Here is a 27,737-nt window from a genome sequence, read left to right on the forward strand (position 1 = left end):
ATTACACTTGTCTGTCTATCTGTGGCCCTTGCCTGATGCCCAACCCATAGGAGAAGCACAAGGAATATGTGTAGGATCAATAGGAAGGGAGTGCCCTCCCTTCTTCAGGGGGCCGGCGGCAGCCCTGGGGTGTGGGGGAATGAGCATCTGCTCAGACAGCCCTGCCTGCTGGGCTGGTGGTGATAGATGCCCTGTGTTGGGAGGTTCATTTCGTTAGAAGGAAAAGTTCTTGGATGGAAATCAGGTGGATGGAGGCAGAGGTTGGCAGAGGGTGGCTGCCTCTCTCTTCCCATCAGGACCGGTGGCCAGTCCTGCAGGACTGAGAGGCTCTGACAGGTAAAAGTGGCCCTAAATCAGTTCCACTAACAGCACCAGCCTGGGAGGGCGAAAGCAGCTTGCCTCTCTTCTCAATAATTAGAGGCTGTTTATGCTGCCCCAGGCCTGAGCCCCCTCCTGGGCTGTCCTCAGGCAAGGAGGGTAGGGGTAGCCTCAGCCCTTCTACCTGCAGGCCGTGTGGAAACCTTCTGAGCCTCCATCAGCCCTTCCCAACCCAGGACTCGCTTAAAATCCAGTTGAGAGGATGTCAGGTCTGCCCCAAGCCCTCCAGTAGCTTCCCGGCCACCTCAGCATCAGGCCAGAGTCTGCAAGGCCTGGCAGCCTCAAGGTCTGTCCCACCCCATCTCCTCCCACTCTCCTGCCTTGTTCACTCTGTTCTGGCCACACTGGCCACTGAGTTCTTCCCCAAATGTGCTGAGCCTCCTGGCCTCTGCACTCATTGTTCCTGCCATCTAGAAGCCCCTTTTATCCTGATACCCTTGTAACTGCCCAACGGGTTCATTCTGCCTGCTGCCCAGATACAGCCAATTTATCAAAACAGGGGACTTTAAACAGAAATAGAGTTTAATACATGTAGAGCCAGATAGACAGCAGACCAGAGTTTTATGATTACTCAAATCAGCCTTCCTAAAAAGGTGGAGGCTAGAGTTTTTTGTTTGTTTGTTTTTTTGAAATGGCTTCTCTCTCTGTCGCCCAGGTTGGAGTGCAGTGGCGCGATCTCAGCTCACTGCAACCTCCTCCTCCTGGGTTCAAGTGATTCTCCTGCCTCAGCCTCCCGAGTAGCTGTGATTACAGGCGCTCACCACCATACCCGGCTACTTTTTGTATTTTTAGTAGAAACAGGGTTTCGCCATGTTGGCCAGGCTGGTCTCAAACTCCTGATCCCAAGTGATGTGCCCACCTTGGCTTCCCAAAGTGCTGGGATTACAGGCATGAGCCACTGTACCCAGCCCCCCCCCCCCCCCGTCCTTTTTTTTTTAAAGAGACGGCATGTGTGAGGAGGGGCTCACTTTGTTGCCCAGGCTGGTATTGAACTCCTGGGCCCAAAGTGATCCTCTCACCTCTGCCTCCCAAAGTGCTAGGATTACAGGCATGAGCCACTGCACCCAGCTGAGGCCAGGGCTTTTCAAGGATAGTTTGGTGAGCAGGGAGCTAGGGTCTGGGTGCCCTCGATTGGTTGGAGGGTGCAATCATAGGGGTGTGGCTTGGGCCATCTGGTTGCCAGAAATGCAAAAGCCTGAAAAGACATCTCAGAAGGCCAGTCAGGATCCACAATCATGATCTGCTGGAGTCCTCGGGGAAGTTGCAAATCCAGTGGCCTCTGGAATGATGGCTGGCGATCGATCGTTGAACTATGCCTACATTTCAGCAGAATTCAGGCCCCTTTCATCCTCCTCACCTGGTGGCCTTTCATTAGTTTTACAAAGGCGATTTAGTTTTGGGAAGGGCTGTTATTATTTAAACGATAAACTAAATTTTCCCAAAGTTAGCTTGGCACACGCCCAGGAATGACCAAGGGCAGTTTGGAGGTGAAAGGCAAGATAGAATTGGTTATGTTCAGAATGTTCTCTCTAGTATAATTTTTACAAAGGTGATTTTACCCTCAGGGTGCACCTCCCAAGAGAGGCCTTCTTGGAGCCCTGAACCCCACCACCCCCAACTGCAGTGAAGGGAAGAGGGAGCCCCACCCCTTGCTCCTACAGTCTTCTGCCCCTTCCTACTTTCTTCTTTTTTAGAGATGGCATCTCACTATGATGTTGCCCAGGTTGGTCTCCAACTTTTGGGCTCAAGTGATCTTCCCACCTTGGCCTCCCAAAGTTCTGAGATTACAGTGTTTCCCACTTCCTTTTTTTTTTTTTTTTTTTTTTTTTGAGATAGAGTGTTCCTCTGTTGCTTAGGCTGGAGTGCAATGGCACGATCTTGGCTCACTGCAACCTCCGCCTCCCAGGTTCAAGCAATTCCCCTGCCTCAGACTCCTGAGTAGCTGGGATTATAGGCACGTGCCACCACGCCTGGCTAATTTTTGTATTTTTAGTTAAGACAGGGTTTCACGACATTAGCCAGGCTTGTCTCAAACTCCTGACCTCAGGCGATCTGCCTGCCTTGGCCTCCCAAATTTTGGGGAATATAGGCGTGAGCCACTGTGCCTGGCTGCCCTTCCCGCTTTCTATTCTCCATAGCACTTATTGTCAGGTGATATACAATATATTTTAATTTTAAAAATTGATGGATTGAAACAGGGTCTCACTCTGTCATCCAGGCTGGAGTAGAATGGTGCAGTCATAGCTCATTGCAGCCTCAATCTCCTGGGCTCAAGTGATCTTCTCGCCTCAGCCTCCCAAGTAGCTGGGACTACAGGCACATGCCATCATGCCTGGTTACTTTTTAAAATTGTTAGTAGAGATAGAGTCTCACTGTGTTACCCAGGCTGGTTTGAATTGCTGGACTCAAGCGATCCTCCCAACTCAGCCTCCGAAGTAGCTTGGACTGCAGGCACACACCACCACACCCAGCTACTTTAAAAAATTTTTAGTACAGACAGCGTCTCACTGTGTTGCCCAGGCTGGTCTTGAGCTCCTAAGCGCAAGTGATCCTCCTGCCTCAGCCTCCCAAAGTGCTGGGATTACACGTGTGAGCCACCGCACTTGGCTGTTTTACTTTTTTGTAAATCATCTGATTCCTTTTGCTAGAATGTGAACTCTGTGGTAGTAGAGACTTTGCTGGGCTTACTGTTGTATCTCCAGAGGCTAGTTCAGGGCCCAGCCAGAGGAAGTGTTCAGCCAATACTGAAGAAACACATCATTGTGTGAAATAAAGTCAATGCCACCTACCTCCCAGGGTTGTATGAATGTGGAAGTTCTGGCTCTGTGTTTTCCACTGTGCATTTTGCCTACCTGTGCCACCTTGTAGTAGGTGGCAAGTAAACGTTTTCTCTTTTAGTAGGTCTGTATTTATGTCTACAGTTACCTTCTGGCAAGCAATAATTATTTTCCATTTATGGCATTAATATAAACTTTCCTTTTTAATGTAAACTCATTCAAGTTTTTTGTTTCTTTGTTGGTTGGTTTGTTTTTGAGATGGAGTCTCGTTCTGTCACCCAGGCTGGAGTGCAGTGGCATGACCTCAGCTCACTGCAACCTCTGCCTCCTGGGTTCAAGCAATTCTCCTGCTTCAGCCTCCTGAGTAGCTGGAATTACAGGCATGTGCCACCATGCCCGGCTATTTTTTTGTATTTTTGTTTTAAATAGAGATAGGGTTTCTTTTTTTTTTTTTTTTTTTTTTTGAGACGGAGTCTCGCTCTGTCGCCCAGGCTGGAGTGCAGTGGCGCGATCTCGGCTCACTGCAAGCTCCGCCTCCCGGGTTCACGCCATTCTCCTGCCTCGGCCTCCCGAGTAGCTGGGACTACAGGCGCCCACAACCGCGCCCGGCTAATTTTTTGTATTTTTAGTAGAGACGGGGTTTCACCGTGGTCTCGATCTCCTGACCTTGTGATCCGCCCGCCTCGGCCTCCCAAAGTGCTGGGATTACAGGCATGAGCCACCACACCCAACCTCAAGATTTTTTAAGTCTTCTATATTTGTGAATCTGAAAGATAATTGATAAATAACACCTTGCAATTTTAGAAGAAAACTTTTCTGAGAATAAAAAGAAATGCTCGTTGTTTTCTGCTGGACATGGATTGAAAATGATGTTTTAGATAGCTATGTAAGAAAAACATTTTTATAAAAATACACCATAACTGTGTCCTGCGGTCGTAGATTCTGGATCTGCCTTGATAGTCTATAAAACCTGAGACTAAGTATAAAATCTCAAGGTACGTATTGGTAGCGATAAAGAATAGTACATAGCAGGTAGGATAGTAATAAATGTAACTGTAAGGTATTGGAAAAATAGCCCAAACGCTCCCTTTGATTATCCATCTGGTGTGTGCATAGGATGTAATATTTTGATAGGACACCTTCTCCAGGGCGTGAGAAACTGCAGTGTTTTGTGCTGTTTCCTTCCACCTCTAGGGGGCAGTATCAACCGTTGCTTTAGGTCTTTGTTGCTTGGCTTCTGCTGGCGTGATGGAAGCACTGACTGCAGAGTATTTATTGCTCTTTTTTTGAGAATGGGAATATAACCGATGTGTTAGCAAATGCAGTAAAAAGTAGGCTCAGGCCAGTGCGGTGGCTCACGCCTGTAATCCCAACACTTTGGGAGGCCAAGGAGGGTGGATCGCTTGAGTTCAGGAGTTCAAGACTAGCCTGGTCAACATGACAAAACCCTGTCTCTACTAAAAATACAAAAATTAGCTGGGCGTGGTGGTGGACGCCTGTAGTCCCAGCTACTGGGGAGGCTGAGGCAGGAGAATTGCTTGAACCTGGGAGGTGGAGGTTGCAGTGAACTGAATTCAAGCCACTGCACTCCAGCCTGGGCAACAGAGTGAGACTCTGTCTCACAAAAAAAAAAAAGAAAAAGAAAAAAACAGCAGGCTCAGATGCTTTCTCATTTAACTCATATGCACTGAGGATGGGCTACACAGCGCTGGGACATGCAGACTCCCCCAGTGAGTGGGTCTGAGCACTTGGGGTGGGTTTTGAAAGAAGGCTATGAGTTTTGTACTGTAAGATACATTTGAATCATCTCTTCTTGTGGGCTTAGGGCCACTGGAGCATGCATCAAGGTATCATTTAGTCCTCTATGAAATGCTTCTCTGAGCCCTTAGACATGGCAGGGACTTTGGATTCAGACACTGTCTAGTATTTGTTCTACCACTGTACCTCCCAGTACCTACTTGGGTATAAATCTCTCTCATACACATACACATACACACACTTCAAACTGACCCAAGGAAAGAAAGGGATGTATTCACTCAAGTGACTAAAAGGTTAGTGCTGGCTTCGGGCATGGCTGGATATGGTGGATTAACCACCATTAAAGGATCTGGTTGCTGTCTGGCCTGCCTCTCACTGTCCTCCATTCTGCTGTCTCTACGTTGGTGTCATCACTCTTGGACAGATTTTTCTAACTTTTTTTATTTTTGTAGAAGTGGGATCTCACTATGTTGCCCTGGCTGGCCTCAAACTCCTGGGCTCAAGTGATCCTCCCACCTCAGCCTCCCAAAGTGCTGGGATTATAGGCATAAGCCACCATGCCTGGCATCTTGGGCAGATTTTTTCATGGAACATTTAAGGATGCTCATAATGGTGAACCTAAGAAGTTGGTAAAATGACTCCTTCCTTTGTGTGTGAAGAAATGACATCTTCCTTCCTTCCTTAGTAGCCCTGGCTCATATCAACTAATAATTGTGAAGGAGGAGAGATAAGGACTTTTCCAGGAGGGTCCTTGGGAGGCATAGCTTGGGAAGCACACCTAGCCCTGAACCATCACATGGCCGGGGAGATGGAATGCACTGGCCAGGCCTGCGGCACGTGCTTTCCCTTGCAGCATTGGGAGTGTTATTTCCACCCACACCACGTGGACTGAGAGTGGACGAAAGGCGGTTTCCTAGAGGAGAATCAAGGTGTTATACCCAGAACAGGAATGGATGCTGGCCCCACATAAACAAGGGTTGTCTGCTAGCTCCACTTAGAGACTCTGAGAACTTCAGACAATTTGCTTCAGCTTTCAAGGCCTCCGTTTCCTCCTCTGTAAAATGGGCATAATGATCTTAGAGCATAGGATTGCTGCATGCGTTAAATAAGCACCCACAGACAGCATTGATAAACGGCAGTAAAGGATGCCTGAAAAGCTGGACCCCGGTAACTTCAAGCATCAGCTTGTCACCCATAACTCATCCCTTAGTTAGGATGTGGAGCCTACAGGGAGGCAGCAGGGGATCAAGTGACTTGGGGGTGTGGAAGAGCTCTGTGACCCCAGACAGTCAGTGTCTTCTTTTTTTTAATTTTTATTATTTTTTGAGATGGAATCTCGCTCTGTCATCCAGGCTGCAGTGCAGTGGCACGATCTTGGCTCACCACAACCTCGGTCTCCTGGGTTCAAGCCATTCTCCTGCCTCAGCCTCCCAAATAGCTGGGATTATAGTCCTGCATGGCGCTAACCACCATGCCCGGCTAATTTTTATATTTTCAGTAGAGAGAGGGTTTCACCACGTTGGCCAGACTGGCCTTGAACTCCTGGCCTCAAGTAGTCCACTCGCCTCCCAAAGTACTGGGATTATAGGCATGAGCCACCATGCCTAGCCACAAACAGTGGCTTCATGGTCTCAGTGTTATCCTATCTAAGTGATGGTTTTCTGGTGGGATCTGCAGTCAGCAAGGTTGGGTATCTGACATTCTCAAGCCCTAGAAACCAACACTGCACTCTCAGCTGCTCCTGAATGCAGCTCAGGCTTCTGTATTCACTAAATCAGCCCCGTTGAGGAGAATTCCAGTGTACTGGCCTCAGAGGAATACGTGATCCTTGAAATATGGACTCTGTCTTTAAGTATAACTGATTCTTGGCATTTCATTCCAGTTCCAGTTTTTTTTTCCCCTAGAGAAAATGAATAACATGGCCGTTGGTAAAATTCCCTTTTTTTTTTTTTTTCCCTGAGACAGCGTGTTGCTCTGTCACCCAAGCTGGAGTGCTGTGGTGTAGTCATAGCTCACTGCAGCTTCAACCCCCTGGACTCAAGCCATCCTCCCACCTCAGCCTCCCAAGTAGCTGGGACTACAGGTACACGCCACCATGCCTGGTTAATCTTTTTTTTTAAATATTTTTATAGAGATGGGGTCCTGCTGTGTTGCCCAGGCTGCTCTCAAACCACAGTCCTAACTTCTCCCTTATCTCTACAGTGCCTAACTCTTGGTAGGATTTTTTTTTTTTCCTTAGAGAAAGGGTCTCACTCTGTTGCCCAGGCTGGAGTGTGGTGGCACGGCCATAGCTCACTGTAGCCTCAAGGTCCTGGGCTCAAACTATCCTCCCACCTCAGCCTCCCAAGTAGCTGGGACTACAGCCTCACACCACCACACCCAGCTAATTTTTAAAAAACATTTTTGTAGAGACAGCCCTTGACAAAATTCTGTGCCTTCTCCAGGGCCAGCACTGGGGATAAAGATAAGGATACCAATAAGGACATTGAGACTCTGCTTTTGTGTCACATCCAAACTCCTTGGACCCTCTGCTGTAGGTCACTTGTGCCTTCTCAGCACCCAACACTCTAGCCAATTCTTGATTCCCCCTTAACCCCCTGCAACCTCCACATCCTAACCAAGGGATCATTTACGGGTGACAAGCCAATGCTTCGGGTGACTGGGGTGCAGCTTTTCAGGCATCCTCTGGCCCGTGCGTGAACATTTCATGTTTCTTCACACCCCCAAACCTCTGTTCATGCTGGTCCTGCTGCTTGGAAGGCCTTTCCCTTTTCTTGTTGCCCAGGTAACGTTTCAACTTTCAGATCCCCGCTTCAATGTGTCCTCGTGGATTCATTCACTCAACAGTTTCATTGGAATGCACAATGAACAAAATAGACAAAGCTCTCCGCCTTCATAGAATTCTCATTCTAGTGCAAGGACACCCCAATACATAAAAGGTATAATAAGTAAGATAAATTAGACGTGTGTTAGTGCAGGGAGGGATGCAGGAGATGGGGCGTGCAGTGTGTGCACAGTTTGCAAGTTTCACTATGATGGTCAGGGGAGACGTCACTGAGAAGGGAGGATCTGTGTTAAGTCTTTTTTTTTTTTTTTTTTTTGAGATGGAGTCTTGCTCTGTCGCCCAGGCTGGAGTACAGTGGCGTGATCTCGGCTCACTGCAACCTCCACCTCCCAGGTTCAAGTGATTCTCCTGCCTCAGCCTCCTGCGTAGCTGGGATTACAAGCATGCACCACCATGCCCAGCTAATTTTTGTATTTTTAGTAGAGATGAGGTTTCACCATGTTGGCCAGTGGGTTAAGTCTTGAAGGAGGTGAGGAATGTGGGCATTTTCCTGAGAGAAGAGCATTCCACATGGAAGGAATGGGGCCTGAGGAATGGGGGGTGTTGAGGACACTGGAGTGAGAAGGAGGAGTGCAGTGGTGAGAGATGGCTCAGAGATGGGGGTCGAGACCTAGAGTGCAGGGCCTTGTGGCCACTGGGATGGCCTTGCCCTTGACTCTGAGTGGGACAGGAGCCCCCTTGGGGTCCTAGCAGAAGAGTGACATGATTCCACTCACCTCTCATCAGGCCCCATGGGTGACAGCAGGGAGAACAGAAGGCAGGGAGGAGGCAGGCGCAGGAGTCCAGTCTGGGCCCAGACCAGCCTGGGAGGGGAGAGCAGGGAGAAGGGGTCGGATTTTGGATACGCAGTAGTTTTCCTGTGGAGCTGATGGGTTAGATGTGTGTGGGATGGGACACAGAGTGGGGCTTTGAAGATGACTGCGAGGATTGGAGAGACCTTCCTGGGGATCTAATTCAGACACTTGGCATTGCATTTTGTGTATTTTATTAGAATTCTCTCCTTTGGGAGGGGCCCAGGTGCCTTTGATAGTCTGATGAAAGTTATGGGTTTTTCCAAGAACACCCTTGTGCATGCAATTAAATGGGTGTTCTCAGGACCCCTGCAGGGATCCCTAGACAGTGTGTGGTTGCTTGACTGGCTGCAGTTGCAGCCCACTTTTGTACAACGTCAGGGGGCACGATTCACACTGCACATTGTGATTGGGGGCTGTTCAGTCCAGCAGCCCTAACCAACAACCAGCAGTTGATTACAGTTGTGAAAGGAAAATAAATCTTGAGGCCCCCAAATCACTAAACTAGAGGGAAAAGTTAACCTGGGAACTGCTTAGAGCAAACCTGCCTCCCATTCTCCTCAAAGTCACCCCTCTGCTCACTGAGATGCATGCATATCTGATTGCCTCCTTTGGAGAGGCTAATCAGAAACTCAAAAGAATGCAACCATTTGTCTCTTATCTACCTGTGACCCGGAAGCCCTCTCTCTGCTTCCAGTCATCCCACCTTTGCTTCAAGTTGTCCCGCCTTTTTCGGACGGAACCAATGTTCATCTTACATATGTTGATTGACATCTCACGTCTCCCTAAAATGTACGAAACCAAACTGTGCTCTGGCCACCTTGGGCAACTGTCGTCAGGACCTCCTGAGACTGCGTCACGGGTGCGCATCCTCAACCTTGGCAAAATAAACTTTCTCAATTAACTGAGACCTATCTCAGCTATTGGGGGTTCACAGAGTCTACACAGGCAAGTTGGTATCTGAATCTACACTGGGTCAGAGCTTTTGTTAAGCCCTGATTGCATATGCAAAGGGGCCAGCCACACAGTAAGCCCTTGAAAAATGTTTGCTGAAAAACTGAAGAGGAACTTGGCGTTTTTTCAGGGTTCTCACACCTTTGCTGGATGCCTTAAGTATTCATACACGCCTTTTGTAGGCAAGGAAGTAAAGCCTCAGCACAACGAGGGTTAACTGACTTAGGCACGAAAAGGGGTAGAATCTTGCCTGGCGCATAGTAAGTGCTAAGTCAACCTTAGCAATTGTCGTCATAGAGCTGGACAGCGGTGAAGCCAGGATTGGAGCCCAGGCCTCCAGGCACTCAGGCGAAACTCCATCTCCTTCCCTGTTCCATGGGTGTGCCCTCCAGGAATTTATAATCTGATTGGGGAGCCAAGATGAGCGAGAAAGAAAATAATCCCAAATTACTTCCACTTTAATCCTAGTTTATCCACATAGCAGTCCTGTGAGGTAGACCTTATCAGTATCCCCCGTTTGCAGACAAGGAAACTGAGGCTCAGATGAGATAAACAACAGAGTTCAGGGCTCACACCCAGGTCTCCAAATCCCCTGATAATTAGTGAGTAGTATATATAGTTAAATGCTAACACCTTAGCACTTAATTATATCAGATTTCACACTGTATTGAATATAATTTAATACTAATTTCAGGCTTTCAGAAGGAACTGAAGTGAGTGGGGTGGGGAGAATGGCAAGGGAAGCCTTCATGGGGACTTTGGGAACTGAGCTGGCCCTTGGAGAGTCGGAGTGGAGGCTGGAGGGTGCTGGGGTGGGTTTCTGGAAAAGGAAATAGAATGATTAAGACATCAAGTTAGGAGTGAGAATGGGGCGGGGTGGGACTCGGATGGTTCTGTTTTAGAAATGGAGTTCCATCAATGCACTTATAACTAATGTTCATTGAGAATTTTGTAAGTGCCAGGTACTGTGCTAAATCCTTTCCACTGTTATTGCATCCAATTCACTTAACTCTGTGAGGGAAAGAAAAGTTCCACCAGACAACAGGTACAAGCATCCCTCCATCTTATAGGTAAAGAAACTAAGTGGCAACCTTGTGTCATGGAACAGGCTGGACTCCAGAGCCCTGGTACCTCCCAGCTCGAGTTCAGAGACCATCTGACTGGAGGCGGGGGTGTTGTGAATGGTGGGAAATAAAGTTGGCTAGTTTAGGGCCTTGCTACCCAAAGTATGGGCCATGGGCATTACCTGGGAGCTCATTAGAAGTGCAGACTTGGGGCCAGGTGTGGTGGCTCACGCCTGTAATCCCAGTACTTTGGGAGGCCGAGGTGGGTGGATCACCTGAGGTCAGGAGTTTGAGACCAGCCTGGCCAACATGGTGAAACCCCGTCTCTACTAAAAATACAAAAATTATCCAGGCATGGTGGTGCGTGCCTGTAATCCCAGCTAGTTGGGAGGCCAAGACAGAAGAATCGCTTGAAGCCAGGAGGCGGAGGTTTCAGTGAGCCAAGATCACACCACCGAACTCCAGCCTGGGCGACAGAACAAGATTCCTTCTCAAAAAGAAAGAAAAAAGGAAATGCAGACTTGGGTACTTCCCAGTCCTACTGAATCTGCATTTCAAAGCAGGCATGGTGCTACATGCCTGTAGTCCCAGCTACTCAGGAGGCTGAAGTGGGAGGATCACTTGAGGCCAGGAGTTTGAGACTAGCCTGGGCAGCATAGTGAGACCCTGTCTCCAAAAAAAAAAAAAAAAAAAAAAAGAATCTGGGGCATGGTGGCACACAGGCACACGCCTGTAATCTAAGAACTTTGGGAGGCTGAGGCAAGTGGATCACTGGAGCTCAGGAGTCGGAGACCAGCCTGGGCAACATGACAAAACCACGTCTCTACAAAAAATACAAAAGAAAAAAAAGAAAAAAACATTAGCCAGCCATGTGTTGTCACCTGCCTGTAGTCCCAGCTACTCAGGAGGCTTGAGCCCAGGAAGTTGAGGCTGCGGTAAGCTGAAATTGCTCTGCACTCCAGCCTGGGAGACAGAGTGAGACCCTGTCTCAAAAAGAAAAAAAAAAAAAAAATCTGCATTTCACCACGATCCCTAGGTGATTTGTAGGCACATCAGCATTTAAGAAGTGGAGATGGATGGATGTTCCAGTTCCTCGAATCTTTCTGATGACATCTCCCTCCTGGCAAAGGAGGATCGATGCATTCCCTGGAGAGTTTGAGGTGAAAGCCCAGGGCAGCCAGCAAAAGCTGAGATTTCTTTGAAGTCCCATATTTCATCTAAAAATGTCATCCACTGTTTCATTCCATACCCATAATATATCCACGGTCATTTTAATGTTTCAAAATGGTTATGTAAATTGCCATGGAGCAGCATCTGTGTTCTGGGAAGATGCATGGGAGGGTTTCCTTGTATCTTAAATGGGGTAATAATCACTACTTCAAGGGCTTCTGTGAAGATCAAAGGAGAATCGTGTATATGGAAATGCTGGATAAACTGTTTGCGCGATTTATGTGTTATTATTCTGGAAGAAGGCGAGAATCCTCCCCAGACCCACTCTCATAAAAACCCAGTTCTCCCAAGGGCTGAGGCCTCCTGTGCTTTTCTTGCACTCAGGATGAGGCAGTACTCAGGCCCAGGGGAGGACAGAGTAGTGTCTGTAGGCACCTCCGGAAGCCAGGAAAGCTAGTTTGTTTTTTGTTGTTTCTCGGGTGTTTTAGAGAGACAGGGTCTCACCCTGTTGCACCAGCTGCAGTGCAGTGACACAGTCATAGCTCACTGTAACCTTGAACTCCTGGACTCAAGCACCCCTCCCACCTCAGCCTTCCACATAGCTAGGACTACAGGCATGCACCACCACACCAGCTATTTTTTTTTTTTTTCCAAGACAGAGTCTTGCTCTGTTGCCCAGGCTGGAGTACAGTGGCGCTATCTCAGCTCACTGCAGCCTCCGACCCCCGGGTTCAAGTGATTCTCCTGCCTCAGCCTCCGAAGTAGCTGGAATTACAAGTGCCCGCCACCTCACCTGGCTAATTTGTTGTATTTTTAGTTGAGATGGGGTTTTACCATGTTGACCAGGCCGGTCTTGCACTCCTGACCTCAGGTGATCCACCCACCTCAGCCTCCCAAAGTGCTGGGATTACAAGTGTCAGCCACCATGCCTGGCCATACCCTGCTATTTTTTATTTTTTATTTTTAAGAGACAGGGTCTTGCTATGTTGCCCAGACTGGTCTCAAACTCCTGGCCTAAAGCAATCTTCCCGCATCAGCCACCCAGAGCACTGGGATTACACGTGTGGGCATGCCCAGCCTTGTTTTTTGTTTTTGTTTTTGTTTTTTATTTCTTATAATTTCATTGTATCACCCTTTCTTATTATTGCTTACTTCGTGATTGGCCAACTTAGCCAGAAGGAAAGCCCTAGTGAAACTCAGAGGTTGTAGAGATGTCAGAATAGGAGAGAACATGAGGGTACAGCATCCTGTTCCTGGGTGGGTCTAGAGAGAGGGAAGTCAGGAAGGGAAAGTAGAGGCTCCGGAGCAAGAGGGAAGCAGATGGCAACACCCTGGGGCCCTACAGGAAGCAGGAGGAGAAAGGGCATCAGGGTGTTAGCCCTGGACTAGGCATGACTGGGCTGCACATCCGGCTCTTTTCCTCGAAATTGGAGGGAGAAGTGAAGACGGGAGGGAGAAAAACCCAAGACTGGTGAAATGGAGATGCAGGCAGACACTGACCTTCCACAATTGAGGGCACAGGGTGAAGGCTAGCTAGAGAAGGCACAGGCAGAAAGCTGCATGGGAAGAGCAGCTCATTCAGCACTACAGATGCAGAGGAAGAGAATTTGGCAAGTAGGACATTTTTTAGAAACGGGGTCTCACTCTCTTGCCCAGGCTGCAGTGCAGTAGTGCAATCATAGCTGACTGTAATCTTGAACTCCTAGACTCAAACCATCCTCTCCTGCCTCAGCCTCCCGAGCAGCCGGGACTACAGGCTTGCCACCACACCCAGCTATTTTTTTTTTTTTTTTTTAAAGAAATGGAGTGGGAATCTTTTTTATTATTTATTTATTTATTTATTTATTTATTTATTTATTTTTTGAGACAGTCTCATTCTGTTGCCCAGGCTGGAATGCAATGGCACGATCTCAGCTCACTGCAACCTCCACCTCCTGGGTTCAAGCGATTCTCCTGCCTCATCCTCCCAAATGGCTGGGACTACAGATGCACACCACCACACCTGACTAATTTTTTGTATTTTTAGTAGAGAGGGGGTTTCACCATGTTAACCAGATGGTCTTGATCTCCTGACCTCGTGATCCGCCTGCCTCAGGCTCCCAAAGTGCTGGGATTACAGGCGTGGGCCACTGTGCCCGGCCTGGAGTGGGAATCTTAATGATTATCATGAGGATGAGAGCGAGAGGAAAGGAATGCCCGTCATTCTCAACTTGGGACGGCATGATGGGTGATTAGTTTCCCGTGCCTCAGAGCGATTGGAAAGGATGGAGAGAAGACCTATTACATTAAGTTAAGGTGGTCCTGGGTCTCTCTTGGGTAGAATTCTAACAAAATAATGGGGCTAAAGCCAGATTTTGAAAAGTTAAGAAGAGAATGACAGAGATTTCTATTTTTCTCTCTCTTTCCTTCCCAGGAGAAGCATTAAGGTTCCCACACAAACTGCATTTCTGATACAAATGCCCTACTTGCCATTTAAAACTTAATCCCCATAACTTGCTATAACTTGGGACCAGTGCCAAGCTGATATTGTACTGTTAATCCTCCCCTTGACAACAAAGTTAAAAAACAGCAAATTGGCCAGGTGCGGTGGCTCGCGCCTGTAGTCCCAACACTTTGAGAGGCCAAGGCGGGAGGACCACCTGAAGTCAGGAGTTCAAGACCAGACTGGCCAACATGGCAAAACCCTGTCTGTACTAAAAATACAAAAATTAGCTGGGTGTGGTGGCGCACACCTGTGATGTCAGCTACTCAGGAGGCTGAGGCAGGAGAATCTGGGAGGCAGAGGTTGCAGTGAGCCAAGATTGTGCCAGTGCACTTCAGTCTGGGCCACAGAGCAAGGCTCCATTTCAAAGAAAAAAAGGAAAGGAAAAAGAAACAGCAAATGGCAAAGAATTGTTTATTGTATGATCCCATTTTTGTTTTAAAGAGTATATGAGGTCTGGCGTAGTGGCTAATGCTCGTAATCCCAGCATTTTGGGAGGCCAAGGCAGGCAGATTACATGAGACCAGGAGTTAAGAGACCAGCCTGGCCAACATGGTGAAACCCTGTCTCTACTAAAAATACAAAAATTAGCTGGGCATGGTGGCAGGTGACTGTAGTCCCAGCTACTTGGGAGTCTGAGGCAGGAGAATTGCTTGAACCTGGGAGATGGAGGTTTCAGTGAGCTGAGATCATGCCACTGCACTCCAGCCTGGGTGACAGAGTAGGACTCTGTCTCGAAAAAAAAACCAAGAAAAAAAAAAAAAACCCAGCAAAAAAACAAACAAAAGAAATAGAAGAGTATATGGGGCTGGGGGCAGTGGCTCATGCCTGTAATCCCAGCACTTTGAGAGGCCAAGGCAGGAGGATCACTTGAGCCCAGGAGTTAGAGACCAGCGTGTGCAACATAGTGAGATGCCATCTCTACTAAAAAAAAAAAACAAGAAAAAGCTTTTTAAAGAGTGTATATGTAGATAATGTATCTTTGTATATTATGAACAAAGAAAAGCACCCGGAGGAAGATATACATATCAAATTACAATAGCAGTTTTACTGGTGCCTGCATACATCACTTTAAATATGTGTAGTTTATTATACATTACTCTCCCCCAGCCGTAATAAATTATACCAGGGATTATCTCTGATGGTCAGATTATAGTGTGTTACTTAAAATTCTTTTGTCTGCAAATGACAGAAACTCAGTTGAAACTTCTAAGGCAATAACTGAATTGTCCAGATACTTCTTTAGGCATAGGTGAATCCAGGGACTCAAATTATGTCATTAAGAATCTGCCTCTGCATCTCTTGGATCTGCTGTCTTTTTTATCAGCTTCACTCTCAGGCAGGTCCAGGCCTGCATCTCACTGGCACAGCATTCAAATGGGAAGAGAGCAGCTCTTTTTCCAAGGGTATCAGCAAAGTCCCGAGGCTGACTCGGGTCTTGGTTCACCCCTAAAGTGGTAAATCACTGTGACTGGGGGAAGCCCTATGTTGATTGGCAAGGCCAAGGTCATGTGAACCAAGAGAAGAACAAAGTCACTTTCAAGGTCATCTAAGGAAGCCAGTGAAGTGCAGGAAGGGGCTGAGCAGTTCCCCAAAGGAAACCCAGGGTCCCATTGGCAGAAGAGGAGACACAGAACCACAGATGTCCACTCCAAGAGGGACTCCGGTCTGGGTCATAGATTTCTGTAACGACTGCATTGTTTATAATTAACATATATTTCTCTTGAAATGACAAGGGGAAAATAAGATTCCCCTCCCCTTTTTGTTCTTTGAGACACTCTGTTGCCCAGGCCGGAGTGCAGTGGTGCAATCATGGCTCACTGCAGCTCTAACTTCCCAGACTCAGGCAGTCCTCCCTCTTCAGCCCCCCAAGTAGCTAGGACCACAGGCATGCACCACCGATGCCTGGCTAATTTTTAAATTATTTGTAGAAATAAGGTCTCCCTAGGTTACCCAGGCTAGTCTGGAACTCCTGGGCTCAAGCAATCGTCTCACCTCAGCCTCCCAAAGTGCTAGTTTTACAGGCATGAGCCACTGTGCCTGTCCAAGATCCCCTTTTAAACAACTGATTTGGGTTGCATCTGGTTATGACAATTAAGATAACTAAATAATGAGTGTTGAGAAAACAGTACAGCCCAAATCATGTCAGAGCCCTTGATCTTAGAGGGCATGGGAGGAATGAAGAGCAGTGAGAGGCGAGAATTGACCTTCTCCTTTTCATAGACAATTAAAGGTGTGTACGCCTAAGACCCATGGGACCATCAGACAATCTCTGGGGCTCTGGGTCGCTGGAGCGATGCGCCGGGGGAGCTGGGCCTTCGTCAAGGTCAGCCTCCGCCTCTCAGCCTCCTGTGCCGGTGTGTGCCGCACCTGCGCTCTCAGTCAGCGATTCCCTGCATTCCGATATCACACTGCTCTGTTTCTTCATTTCAGGGTCACGCTAAGGACATGGTGACAGACTTTGATGAGAAACATGATGAGTATTTAATATTGCTTCAGCAGAGGAACCGGTAAGAGAAGCCGCTCGACGGCAGCCCTTGATATTAGCCAAGTAAAAATCTATTTAGATTTATTAACAGCAGGCAGGCCCTGCCTCACATAGGAATGGGATGCAGAGTCCCCCTCCACTCAGAGGCTTAGAATATTATCTGCAACCCCAGCTCCTATTTCTCCATTCACTGATTTAATTGCATCTTTTGACTGAGCTGTAGCAAACTGTTCGATGTGTAAGTACCGCCTCTTCCCTCCCAGCTCCTGTTCTGGGAGAAGATAAAGTTGTCAAAAAAAGCTCGAATTTGGCAGGGCTTGTGCAAGAACCACCTGAAGAGCCCAGTCTGTGATCGCACAGGCTTTGACAATCCCTGAAATCTGAGCCTATAATCATGTCGTGTTATGCAAAAATGGAGTCATTTTACATTGGTGTTTGAAGTTGGTCGATAAGTCATTTGAAGTTAAAGTAGGACTGATTTTGTCTCTGGAGTGCTGGTTCTTAAAAAAGCTTGCAGTAGGTCCAGTGTGTAGTGATCAAGGTCAAAGCATCATGGTCTGGTTTGAAAGAGGCATCATTCCTCGGTTCTTTCGTAGGGCTGAGGAAGTTCATTTTCAGTTCACCGCAGTTTGTCTTCAGGCCTCAAACCTTGCGATAAGCTGGGGATTTGCGAATTCAGATTCTAGGGATGGCCAGGCAGTGAGTGGAGCCGGCTCAGTGGGCCAGTGGGTACCTGGAGCTCCTGTCTCCAAGCTGCTCAGCCCAGGCCAGCTGTTTGTGAGACCACAGTTCCCCCAGGTCCTGATCCTCCCAAGTCTGCCAGAGAAGCTGGAGATCTGGATTTGGCCTGTGAAATCTCCTGACTTTTAAAATGTTGGTAATGAATTCAAATTAAAGCACAAAGCAAACAGAAAAACAATGCAGGCCCACAGAACTGGTGGGAGGAGGGGGAAGAAAGGGGGATGGGTATGAATGTAGGTCTCTGTGTTATGGGAGTGGGCTTAGGGTCTCGAAGACAACAGAGTCTGGGATAGGGAGGTGTCATCCTGCATGTGACTTCAGCTCTGGTCTCACTGACTGGACTCGGTGTTATCAATAGGGGCTCTGGTGGCATGTTGCATGGGACAAGTTTTTGTAATCTTATGAATTGCAGGAGTTTAGCGTCCCTACCCACCAGCCCCTTTACTTCATTTCATTAAGACCCTAAATTCCACCTATGACAGCACCCACCCGCTTTCCAGACACCCACCCACTGAGGCAGCACCACCCCTGGTGGAGATCTTCTGAACAGACAGTCTCTCCAGGGCCAGCCAGAAACACCACAACAGTGTCCTCTGTGCCCAGCAGCTCTGCGCTCATCCACCTCCATCCCCACATCAGCCTCAAACTAGAACAGCGAAGGCTTGTGCTGATTAGACCGACGTGAGTTTCCATCATCATTAATGCCACGGAGCAGGATGTTTTTATTCAATCTCTGGCGGACTGGATGGTACCACTGAACACCTGGGTGATCGTTTAATCATCTGCATGTGACTTGTCTGGGGAGAGGCTGTCACAGTTCCTTATGAACAAATTGTTTCTCATTAATTGGGGGATCAATAAGTGTGCAATCAAAGAGGCACTGGCCCATAGTATAAATGAGAATTTCCAGAGACAAGGTTATAGCACAAAGACAATTAAAAGCTATATCAAAACTGAGTTGCCATAAAATTTGGGGGGATGTGTTGTCACCAAGAGGGAGCTGTCACGATGACAGGAAATTAGAAGGTAGAGCTGGAAAGAAACACTTTCCAGTGGAGACTTGTGAAGAATGGGAATCCCTGTGAGCCATCGTCGGTGAAATCTCAAAGGCACCTTTTGCAGAGTGCCAGCCATATGCCAGGCACCTCACCCCATCATTTTACTTTATCTGCACACTACCCAATGGGACAGAGTTACCGCACCCATTTTACAGGCAAGGAAGTGGAGGCTCCGAGCAGTGAGCGACTTGCCCGAGATCTCACAGCCAGAAAGCGGTGGAGCCGGGCTGGACTCTACCTTTTGCTTAATGTTGTCATAAATAATCAAGAGGAGAAAAAACCTGCTGGATTTCCAGTGGCCCTAAGTTAAGTGAGGAGGGATTTTGTGGGAAGAGCCGCAATTTACTTGGAAATCTAGTTGTAGGACCTGATAGAAAACTAGCCTCTGAGCTTTACCCTGGACATTGAGGGAGATGAAAACCCAGGCTGCTTATCTGGATTGTCTGTAACCTGAGAAGGGGGAATGTAATCGTTGGAGTGAGTTCTGAACAGAGATCTACCTAGAACACAGCTGCCCATAAGAAGCAGGGCAGCATTTTTCTTTTATTCATTCAGCAGGATTTCACCGAGTACCTTCTAAGTGCCTGGTATTGCCATTAATGCAAAGGGAAGCATTGTGATAAGGAAGACACACACTGTATTAGTTAGTGTTTTTTGGCTGTTAGAGACAGAAACCGAAGGTAAATGGACTTAAGCAGCTAGGAAACACTGGCTCATTAAATTAAGAAATCCAACATCGAGCTGGGCACGGTGGCTTCTCCTTGTAATCCCAACTATACAGGAGGCGAAGGCAGGAGGATCACTTGAGCCCAGAAGTTCAAGACCCTGTCTCCAAAATATTTTTTTTAAATAGCCAGGTGTGGTGGCACCCACCTATAGTTGTAGCTACTCACTACTTAGGAGGCTGAGGTGAGGAGGAGTTCAAGGCTGCAGTGAGTTATGATCATGCCACTGCACTCCAGTCTGGGTGACAGAGTAAGACACTGTCTCTGAAAAAAAAGAAATTCATCATGATACTCTTGGCCTCAGGCATAGGTAGATCCAAGTGCTTAGATGATGTAATCAAAATCAACTATTCTCCATTTTCTATACCCTCGTTTTCCCATATTAGAGCCATTCTCAGGCAGGTACTTCACTTGCAGTGGCCAAGACAGCCAGGAAAAGCCCCTACGTACATCCTACCTGGAAGTATTAGGGATCTTTCCTAATGCTTCCAGCGAAAGTGCTGAGGAAGGTTCCCATTGGCCTGGTGTAGGCCCAATTCCATCCCAAGCTATGTTAGGCCATTTTTGCATTACTATAAAGAAACAGCTAAGACTGGGTAATTTATAAAGAAAAAAGGTTTCATTGGCTCACGATTCTGCAGGCTGTACAGGAAGCATGGTGCCGCCATCTGCTTGGCTTGTGGGGAGGCCTCAGGGAGCTTGTATTCATGGCAGAAGGCAAAGCAAAGTGGAAGCAGGCACATCACATGGTGAGAGTAGGAGAGAGAGGGTGGGGGGAGGTGGCACACACTTTTAAATAGCCAGATCTTGGGAGAACTCACTATCGCAAGGATAGCATCAAGGGGATGGTGCTAAACCATTCATGAGAACTCTGCCCCCATGATTCAGTCACCTCCCACCAGGTCCTACCTCGACACTGGGGATTACAATCCAACATGAGATTTAGAGGGGACCTACATTCTAACTATATACAAGCCAGTCACTCCCTGTGTCCCGCACAGTCTAGTGGCCATTCCTTGGCCACCCCACTAAATTGTGCAGTGGAGTCAGTTTCACCCAGTGGAGTCAGTTTCATGGAGTGAAAGAAGGAATGGTGCTGTACCCACAGATCTGAGATGGGGGAGATTCTGGCCGGGCAGAGAGAGCAGGTGTCCACCACACAGCTCTTATCCTTGAAGAACTCCCCAGGTAGTGGCAGGGCGAGCACAAGGCCACCTATAACTATGACAAAAGAAGCAGAAGGTGATTGTGTGCTTCAGGAGAGGACTGGGGGCAGGGAGTAGGAGGACAGAATCTGGAGACGTGACAGCCCTGCCTTACCCCTGCAGAAACCCTCCCAGCTGCCTGTCCCAGTGGACTCTAAGTGATTCTTGTCACTCAGCCTTATGAAAGAGGTAATCACGCCCGACAGGATTCATGAAAGAGCAGGCGGCGTGATCAAAGGTCTGAGTAATGAGGATGGACTGAGAAGATGAGGGCCCTTGTATCTGAAGAGGTGACGGCAGACAGGGGCTGTAATATATACCCACCCCTGGACTGTAGGGAGTAGACCCAGATTTGCTCTCCAGGTCCAAGAATCCAGCAATGCTGTGATCATTTGGTCCTTGAGAAAGGTCATTCAAGGGAAACTTACAGGAAAACTTGCCCACAAAAGTGCCTGCAGCCCCAGGAGAAGATCCAGGCAGAAAGAAGGAAGGAGAGAACCAGCATCTGGTTCTCTCGCCTGGGCCTTTATCTGAGCCAGAGCTTTAACCCAGTCTGTCCTTTTGTCCTCATAGCAGCCCAGGGAGGTGCCAGCATCTTTAGTCTCCTGTTACAGAAGAGGAAACAGACCCCAGGGAGGTTTAGAGACTTGCTCAAGGTCACGCAGGCTGGGGAAATGGCAGAGCCTCCGGCACTGAGCTCCGTCCTCCACACTCACCTCCTCCACCTGCACAGATGCTCTTATGTGCAGCTCTGTGGAGCATCCTAGGGGACCTACAGGTTCTGGGGAGGAATGGCAGGCTTTCTGCACCCCTGCCTTCCCTGTCGTCACCCTTTAAGACTGGACTCAAATGCCACCCCCTCCAAGGAGCCCCCAGTTGCGAGCCAGTGCTCCCTCCTGTGACCTCTTCTTGCTCAGAGCCTCTGTGATGTCTGGTGCTAAAGTCAAGGAACAGCAGGAAGGAGCAGGGGAGAGCACAAGTACTGCAGCCCCACGGGCCAGAACTCAAATCCAGGTTGGAGGTTTCCTTGACTCTCTAGCCTTGGGCAAGTTCATTTCTAAAATAGGCCAACATAACCTCAATCCCAGGATCACTGAAGGGTGAAGTGAGACAAGGCTCTTGAAGGCCCATAGCAAGCCCCCTACCCAACCCAGCGTTCATCATCATCATCAACATCATTATCATCATCGTTCAGTTATTGACTGATTGATTGATTGAGATGGGGGTCTCACTCTGTTGTTGCCTAGGCTGGAGTGCATTGGTGCGATCGTAGCTCACTGCACTCTCCAACCCCTGGGTTCAAGTGATCCTCTTGCCTCAGATTCCCTCGTAACTGGGCCTACAGGTGTGGGCCACGACATCCAGCTAATTGTTGTAATGTTTATTATGATTATCATCCTTTCGATATAAAAACCTTCTCCCCAAATGGACATCCAGGTAATTATTGAATGACTGATCCTTGGAGAACCCCCTCAGGCGACCTGAGATGACCGAGATCTGGAGGAACCATGTGGCTCATCTGTAGTGCCATGGCAGCCACACTGCTCAGAGACCACTCAGTCATAAGCCTAGTCACAATTAGGCTGCTGCCCCCTGAGAACACGATGACCTGCCCTTTGTGTTCACTGGGTCCTCCTTGCCATCTACGTCCCTGCCCCGGTGGCCCACGAGGAGGAGAATCCTCCCCGACCACACCAGCCCCAGCCATGTCAGGTCCCTAGACTCTGCCTCATCACACCCTGTACTCCCCACTCACTGTGCCTTCACTTCCTCATCTGTGAAGGTGATTCCAAAGGCCAACATGGGCATAAAATGGAAATGGTAGGTGTGATGTGCATCACATGAATGGTAGCTGTGAGCACTAGGGTATTCATCCATGTCCCCTGCCCCCACTTGAGATCCTTGGGCTCACTTGTTCCAGAAATAGGCATTGAGGCCAGACGCAGTGGCTCATGCCTGTAATCCCAGGACTTTGGGAGGCCAAGGTGGGTGGATCCACTGAGCCCAGGAGTTCGAGGCCAGCCTGGACAACACAGGAAGACCCTGTCTTTAAAAAAAAGTACAAAAATTAGCCAGGTGTGGTGGCACGCACCTGTAGTCCCTGCTACTCAGGAGGCTGAGGTGGGAGGATTGCTTGAGCCTGGAAGATCAAGGCTGCAGTGAGCTGTGATCACACCACTGCACTCCAGCCTGGGCAAGAGAGCAAGACCCGGAAAAAAAAGAAAAGAAAGAAATAGCCATTGAGAGCTTTCCTCATTCAGCAGGCACCATGGTCCATAGGACAGAGGCTCAGAGTCCAGTGCGGGGGAGGAAGAATAAACAAATACACAGATACATCCATAATATAATGTTAACCAGTGATAGCGTGCCATGGAAAAAGTTGAACCAGCAAGCCAGTGGAGGGTGGCAGGGCAGCAGGAGGGAAGAACTCGATTTTAGATAGGGCAGGAGTGGAATCTGATTTATCTGCGCCCAGGACAGCTTTTTATGCAAAGTAGGCTATCAATTTTTAAAGAAACACTTTTCTTTGATGCCACCTGAATATTACTGATGCACTCCGCTGCAGTAGGGGAGTTCCTTTAGCAATTCCTTTCACAGTCTGAATAATTATCTCCTAATTTATCAGTTTCATAAATCTACATTTTCATAAATCATTCTGCTTAAGGAGGGGCACCCATGGACTGCCAGCCTCAGAGCCTGGGTAACTGGATGCCATGACTGTTAATGTGGCATCAGAAGGCGGGGAGAGAAGTTGAGGCAGGCTGTCTGCCTGGGTGATCAGATTCCCCGCCCTGTCCCGCCACAGGCCTCCCGGGACCTAGGCTCCCGCTTGCTCCCCAGAGATTGACGGTGCCTACATTGTCCCTTGGTTGTTTGCTCCTGCAAGCGTAGCTATTGCTGTGTTTGGAAATCGTCTCTTAGTTACTTGTGTTTTTCTTCTGTTTTATGTTGTTGCCCAACAATCAGGCATCTCCCAGGCTTCCAAGGCTGGCAAGAGATAAGCAGCCTGTAATAAATGTTCCTGCCACAATTGGTGAAAAGATGAATGTATCAGCCGCTAAAGAAACATTTAAAAAATAAACAAAGAAGTCACCCACAATGCCACCACCTTCCCTCAACAACCTATTTCATTTTACATTTATCACCTTCCACATCACCTTCCACGCTGGGTCCGCAAACACACAGTTTTCCAACTTTACCTTTGCTACATATGCCTTCTTTTTCTTTTCATTTCATTTCTTTTCTTTTTTCTTTCTTTCTTTTTTTTCTTTTTTTTTGGAGACAGGGTCTCTGTCTGTCACCCAGGCTGGAGTGCAGTGGCATGATCACAGCTCACTGCAGTCTCAACCTCCCCAGTTCAAGCCATCCTCCTGCCCCAGCCTCCCAAGTAGCTAGAACCACAGGTGCACGCCACCACACCCAGCTAATTTTAATATTTTTTATAGAGACAGGGTTTCACCATGTTGCCCAGGCTAATCTCAGAACGCCTGAGCTCAAGAGTTCAGTCTGCCTGCCCCAGCCTCCCAAAGTGCTGGGATTACAGGCATGAGCCACTGTGCCCTGGCCTATGTATCATTTTTATTCTGCCTTTTTCATCACCACTCCCCCGCCCCCCACTGAACAGATCACAGTCCCCCATGTTTCTATAGAGTCTTCGTAATGATAGCATCTGTGTAATAGCAGCTTCCACTTCTCTGGTGTCGGACATTTGGGTTGCTTCCAGGGTTTTGTTATTACTGAACACTGATTATCTTCTTGCCCAGAGTTCATATGCTCAGGAACAATTTGCCGGAATGTGCTTACTGGGCAAAGACCAAACATATGGCATTTTCTATATTTTCATACTACTTCTGAGAAGGTTCTATGAATTACCAGCAGTGTCTAAGTTTGCCAGTTTCAACATCATCTTGCCAGCTTTACACGTTGTCTTCGTTTCGGTGTAGACTCTGGAGCCAAATTGCCTAAGTTTGCATTCTACCCCTGCCGCATACTATAATAGCTATGCGACCTTGGGCGAGTTCTTTAACCTTTCTATGCCTTATACTGCTTATCTACTAAATGGAGGTAATAAAAGTGATTACGGCCAGGCGCAGTGGCTCATGCCCGTAATCCCAACACTCTGGGAGACCAAAGTGGGCAGATGGTCAGGAGTTCAAGACCAGCCTGGACAACGTGGTGAAACCCTGTCGCTACTAACAACACAGGCAAAAAAAATTAGCCAGATGTGGTGGCACATGCCTGTAGTCCAAGCTACCTCAGCTGGGAGGCTGAGGTAGGAGAATCAGAATTGCTTGAACCCCGGGAGGCGGAGGTTGCAGTGAGCCGAGATCGCACCACTGCACTCCAGCCTGGGCGACAGTGCGAGACTCCGTCTCAAAAAAAAAAAAAAAAAAAAAAAAAAAGGGGATTACCCTGTAGGATTATTGTGAAGAGGAACATCTTCATATAGTTGATCATCATTATTCTCTGACTCTCTGTCTGTGAGTCTGTGTCATCACTAAAACTGATCTGTAACCCCACAGTCGATACTTGTGTATTTTTGCAGTCACTTGCAGACACATGCAGAGAGGCAACATTTTTAGTCCCCCGATACACACGTTCCCAGCCGATATAGAACAAGGCAATTCTCTGCCTCTCATACTATAAGCAAGTGTCCTTTTTGCAGTGTACATAGTGCCATGTTTTTCACATTTTTGTGCTTTCTACTGGTGATTTCGTCGCTTAAACTGGCCTCAGACATAGTGCAGAAATGCTGTTCAGTGTTCCTAGGCATGAGGCTGTGATGTGCCTTATGAAGAAAATACATATGTTGGGAAGCTTTGTTCAGGCTTGAGTGATAGTGCTTTTGGCTGTGAGTTTGGTGTGAATGAATCAACAATGTAATAAGGCATCTTTAAACAGAAACACACATACACAAGGTTCTGTGTTGATTGGTTCATGAAAATGTGACCAGAGACTCACAGGCACCTAACCCTGTATTTCCTCTAGGAGCAGTAGTTCCAAATTGGCTAATTCAGAATTCACGGTGACTTTCTAGACCACTTGTACTGCGAATAATGAGAATCAACTTTAGGTTTTTAGAACAGAGTTGAGCATACAGTGTGCGCCTTTTATGTGATTGCTATTATTTTTTAAAATTTAAATTGTGCTAATTTGATCGGCACTTATTTAATTACTGAAGAAGATGCACACTTGTTGCTAGGTTGGCTGGTTGTCTGTATAAATGTAGTTGATGGAGGGGCGTCTAAAGCTGTGTATAAAATGCAGGCGAGTCTGGCATCCAATGGAAGCAGTTCTCTGGGGGCCGAAGAGGACACTGTACCCTGCCTGTGGCAGTGTGACATCAGGATTGGGTAAAGGACCAGGCTCAAGGTGTAAGGATGGTCTTCAGTGAAAGCTAAGTTAGGGACCTGGCCACACTCCTGCCTTTTAGCCAAAAGACATGATAATCCTATTGTTAACCTTGAACCAACGCCCGCATTGATATATTTTTTAACTGCATTAGAATATGAAATGATGGCCTTTGAAATGTCAGGGGTGAGTGTTTCGAGAACACATCTATTCACTGAAGCAAAGCATTAGCCCACCTGGTCTGACGAAAGATGTTTTCTGATTTGTAAATGGATGGTGTGAAATCGCTCTCACAAAGCCTGAGAGCCTAAAAACCACTTTTTGTTACACATCAAACGAAGTTTCACACAAAATGAAATCGCATAAAATCGGGATATTTTCAGGAAGCCCAGGCTGTATGATAGCAGTGTGTACACACACGCCTCCTCTCTGCCTTGGCCAGCACAGGGCATGAACTGGGTGTGTTCTGTTTCGCTAATGTGTATTTGAACCTCAGAATGAGAGCTGCAGAAACTTCCCTGTAGGGCCCCAAACTGTCTCCCCCTCGTGGCTTCTCTAAGTGGGTAATGGGCCTGTTGGAGGCTGTTTGTAGACACACAGCTGGGCACATGCCCCCTGGGCTCTGATTAGAGACGCTTCACTATGGGAACAGCAGTTTGCTCCTGGCTTGGGGGTTCAGCAGCCCAGACTCTCAAATGATGAGGAGGAACAGCCACTGTTTCTCTTTCAGGATATTAAAGCATTTGAAAAGCAAGGACCCCGTGCAATTGAGGCTGGAGCACTTGGAGCAAGGTTTCTCTGTCTATGTCAACGGTGCCAATTCGGAGCTGAAATCGTCACCGCGGAAAGCCATTCACTCTGACTTCTCCAGAAGTGCCTCCCACACGGAGGGGACACACGGTGAGCACAGGCCCTCCAGGCTGAGTCACAGCTCTGTTAATCAAAATTAATTAGGGGCTGGGTACAGTGGCTCACACCTGTAATCACAGCACTTTGGGAGGCTGAGGCAGGTGGATCACTTGAGGCCAAGAGTTCCAGACCAGCCCGGGCAACATGGTGAAACCCTGTCTCTACTAAAAACATGAAAATTAGCCATGCATGATGGCATGGCATGTACCGGTAGTCCCAGCTACTGAGGAGGCTGAGGCACAAGAATCACTTAAATCTGAGAGGCGGAGTTGCAGTGAGCCGAAATCGTGCCACTGCACTCCAGCATGGGTGACAGAGCGAAACTCTGTCAAAAAAAAAAAAAAAAAATTGGGACTGTGGAACCACATCCTGGGCATGTGAACAATGAACACAAGTTAACTGCATCTGCATGGCCTGAAAGAGCATAAGAATGAGAAAGAGAAATCCTGTTTTATTCCTTTTTAAACTAGTCTTGGCCTCTACTACCCCAGAGCAAAGGCGGTCAAAGCAGTTAATTTCTAGCTTTTACATTTCCTGGGTCTTAAGTCAGTACTTTAAGGAAATGTCTAGGGAAATTTTGGATTATATCTGATTTTTCACTTGATATGTCTTAACTTTAGTACCTAACCCCTGTGTAATATTTGATTCCACTTCTTATTTCTGCATTTAGTTAATCCATACCGTGCCTACTTTAAATGGATTTCGTGTGCCCTATAAGAAAACCGCAGGAAGCTTGTGTATAATAGAAAAATACCCAACCCAGCCTAGCATAGACACCAAAAATGATTGGACAGTTGAATGAATGAAACAGCAGAGCACGTGGAGTCAGGATACCATGGGGAAGCCACTTAGTCTCTCTGTGCCTTTGTTTGCTCATCTCTAAAATGGGACTCAGCGAGGCATGGTGGCTTCTGCCTGTAATCCCAGCACTTTGGGAGGCCGAAGTGGGCAGATCGTTTGAGCTCAGGAGTTAGAGGCTAGCCTGGGCAACATTGTGAGACCCTGTCTCTGCAAAAAATACAAAAAGTAGCCGGGCATGG

General features: G+C 47.8%; 1 protein-coding gene and 1 long non-coding RNA gene across 10 annotated transcripts in view; one reads left to right on the plus strand and one right to left on the minus strand.

Moving 5' to 3' along the window:
- KATNIP (katanin interacting protein) overlaps positions 1-27,737 on the plus strand; it is a 233,399-nt gene that overhangs the window by 53,378 nt on the left and 152,284 nt on the right. For 8 of the 9 annotated variants that reach the window (XM_015125838.3, XM_015125837.3, XM_077985648.1 and 5 more), the window contains 2 exons: positions 16,653-16,729; positions 26,519-26,688. In XM_015125838.3, coding sequence (XP_014981324.3) covers positions 16,668-16,729; positions 26,519-26,688 — 232 coding nt within the window. In that variant the 5' untranslated portion in view covers positions 16,653-16,667. The remainder of the gene's footprint in view (positions 1-16,652; positions 16,730-26,518; positions 26,689-27,737) is intronic. The other variant, XM_077985652.1, reaches the window with a different exon arrangement.
- LOC144337959 (uncharacterized) lies at positions 12,368-22,672 on the minus strand. The gene is made up of 3 exons (XR_013411623.1): positions 22,621-22,672; positions 19,286-21,669; positions 12,368-12,638 (listed from the first exon to the last, which is right to left on the minus strand). It is a non-coding gene; the product is annotated as an uncharacterized LOC144337959 (long non-coding RNA).

The sequence above is a fragment of the Macaca mulatta genome, chromosome 20 (genome assembly GCF_049350105.2).
Source record: "Macaca mulatta isolate MMU2019108-1 chromosome 20, T2T-MMU8v2.0, whole genome shotgun sequence".
NCBI classification, from domain to species: domain Eukaryota; kingdom Metazoa; phylum Chordata; class Mammalia; order Primates; family Cercopithecidae; genus Macaca; species Macaca mulatta.